The sequence below is a fragment of the Macrobrachium nipponense genome, chromosome 14 (assembly GCF_015104395.2).
Source record: "Macrobrachium nipponense isolate FS-2020 chromosome 14, ASM1510439v2, whole genome shotgun sequence".
NCBI lineage: Eukaryota > Metazoa > Arthropoda > Malacostraca > Decapoda > Palaemonidae > Macrobrachium > Macrobrachium nipponense.
In genome coordinates, this window is record NC_087207.1 from 45341142 (window position 1) to 45343641 (window position 2500).

A 2500-nucleotide genomic window follows, 5' to 3' on the forward strand; every position below is an offset into this window, starting at 1 on the left:
AGAGATTTCCCACTCAGGAGTAACATGAAGGAGGCCTCCGATTTTTTCTCTGATATTTTCCTTAGAAACCCCTCAAGTTTTCAGATGAATATATTAAATTGTTTGGAGACTTGATTTTAGCTTTTTGTAATATTTAAGTTGTTTTCCGCAATAATTTTAGGTTGATATTACAAATGTTTGTATAGTTAAAAAAAATAAGTAAACTGCATGGGAGATTTTGTACTTCATTCAGTGTGATTATTGATATTACACATAAATAAGTTTGAAGTTTCTGTGTCCTATCCTTTAATTTACTTTCAAATGTTATTCTTTTAAGTTTGTTTGCCTTATAGCATTTTTCTGGCAGAAGTGGTCGTGGCATTCTTAATATTACTCTTTTAGATCAAGCATGGATATCTCTATTCAGAAAATGATTTCTCGAAAGATGAAAATATATAAAATTTTGAACTAATCACAATCCAAGGTTTTAGTAATTCTCTTTCAGACAGAGGAAAGAATTATCGTTATCGTCCTGGGTAACTTTCCACTAATTCTAAAATAAATAATTCTAATAATATATAAATTATAACATAAATAAATAGCACTTGTCATATATCAGCCAAGGTTAATAAAATTACGAGATTTTATCTATTGAGAAAACTGTTAAAATAAGATTTATCTTTGTATAACTTAGTTTTAAATTGCTGAATATTTCAAGCTTAATTTTCAAAAAATATCGTTCTGCAGACTCATCGAATTTTTTTGTTTTCTTATTAGCGTAACTTCCCTACACAATATACTGAAACCTAATATGCTGATCTTCGACACCCTATATATATATATATATATTATATGATATATATATATACAATATATATATATATATATATATATATATATATATATCATGCAACACTTCTATATACTTAACATTAAAAATCTAAAAACTTAAATAATTTAGAAATTAATGACAACTAAGTTACACTCCTTTTTTTTTTTTTTTTTTTTTTGAGGAACATTTTTTTGGGGTCGGGTGAGGAGATGTAACTTTGTGTGGTGGGCAAGCCAACCATCACAATATATATATATATATATAGTAATTCTCTTTCAGACAGAGGAAAGAATTATCGTTATCGTCCTGGGTAACTTTCCACTAATTCTAATATTAAATAATTCTAATAATATATAAATTATAACATAGATAAATAGCACTTGTCATACATCAGCCAAGGGTAATAAAATTACGAGATTTTATCTATTGAGAAAACTGTTAAAATAAGATTTATCTTTGTATACCTTTAGTTTTAAATAGCTGAATATTTCAAGCTTAATTTTCAAAAAATATCGTTCTGCAGACTCATTCGAATTTTCTTATTAGCAGTAACTTCCCTTACACAATATACTGAAACCTAATATGCTGATCTTCGACACCCTATATATATATATATATATATATATATATATATATATATATATATATATATATATGTATATATATGCAACACTTCTATACTTAACATTAAAAATCTAAAAACTTAAATAATTTAGAAATTAATGACAACTAAGTTACACCTCCTTTTTTTTTTTTTTTTTTTTTTTTTGAGGAAAATTTTTTTTGGGTCGGATGAGGTGGTGTAACTGTGTGGTGGTTAAGCCAACCATCACAATATATATATATATATATATATATATATATATATATATATATATATATATATATATATATATACCCCAAGAGGGGGTAATTAGGAACCACGCCCGTACCAAACGTCAAGAGGCCATCTCTCGGGATGCGATCATCCAGAACACTAACCTCATCGGGAAGACCCCTGATGCCCGTCAGTTACACCTGCTGGAGGCGCTTCTCATCCAGCAAATAAAACCAACACTGAATATAATGCAGGAAGAATTTCTCCTCCCCATGAGTATGAGAAGACCTGCCACCAACAATGACACCACTGACCACGACAACTCCACGAAAGACGCCCCCAAACGAGATACTCCTGCAGGCAACAACGATCATATTAACCGTGACGTCCCTCAGCATAACGCAACGTCCAACAACGTTACCGCACAGCTCAGGAGGTCTAGACGGCTGCAGAGCCTGCAGCTTCGCAACCATCGACTCGGCGCCCTTGGGCAATGTCCAGACTACAATTTGTAAACTGTACGGCGACCATACATCACTTAGTTGCCATATCAATAAATTAATATTTTTAGAAAACATTTCCTTAACCAGAATATGAACATCGGCTAGCTATACCAAATAGCAGCCCTGATGAGAAGAAAATAATAAGTATTGAAAAGACCATATATATAATCAATTCCCCTGATGCTGCAAAGAGAATCCCTAGAGGGGAGCCCATTGCTACACCATCAATGTGTGAACATTTGTCCGCGGTGCTTGGAAAAGGGGGCCTTCTTCGTGCAGATTTCCAGCAGGGAGCAGAGGGCGTGTTCGGGGATATTCAATGTAGGCGTGGTGGAATCCTTATATATTCTGTCTAGGATCATCTGGATG

At 32.2% G+C, this 2500-nt stretch overlaps 1 protein-coding gene across 1 annotated transcript in view; it reads right to left on the reverse strand.

The window, feature by feature from the left end:
• The window catches only part of LOC135226212 (uncharacterized), a 21215-nt gene extending 19114 nt beyond the window's left edge, over positions 1-2101 (reverse strand). The window contains exon 1 of the mRNA XM_064265655.1: positions 1867-2101. Within this exon, the coding sequence (XP_064121725.1) occupies positions 1867-2101 (235 nt within the window). The remainder of the gene's footprint in view (positions 1-1866) is intronic.
• Between the last annotated feature and the right edge of the window lie 399 nt (positions 2102-2500).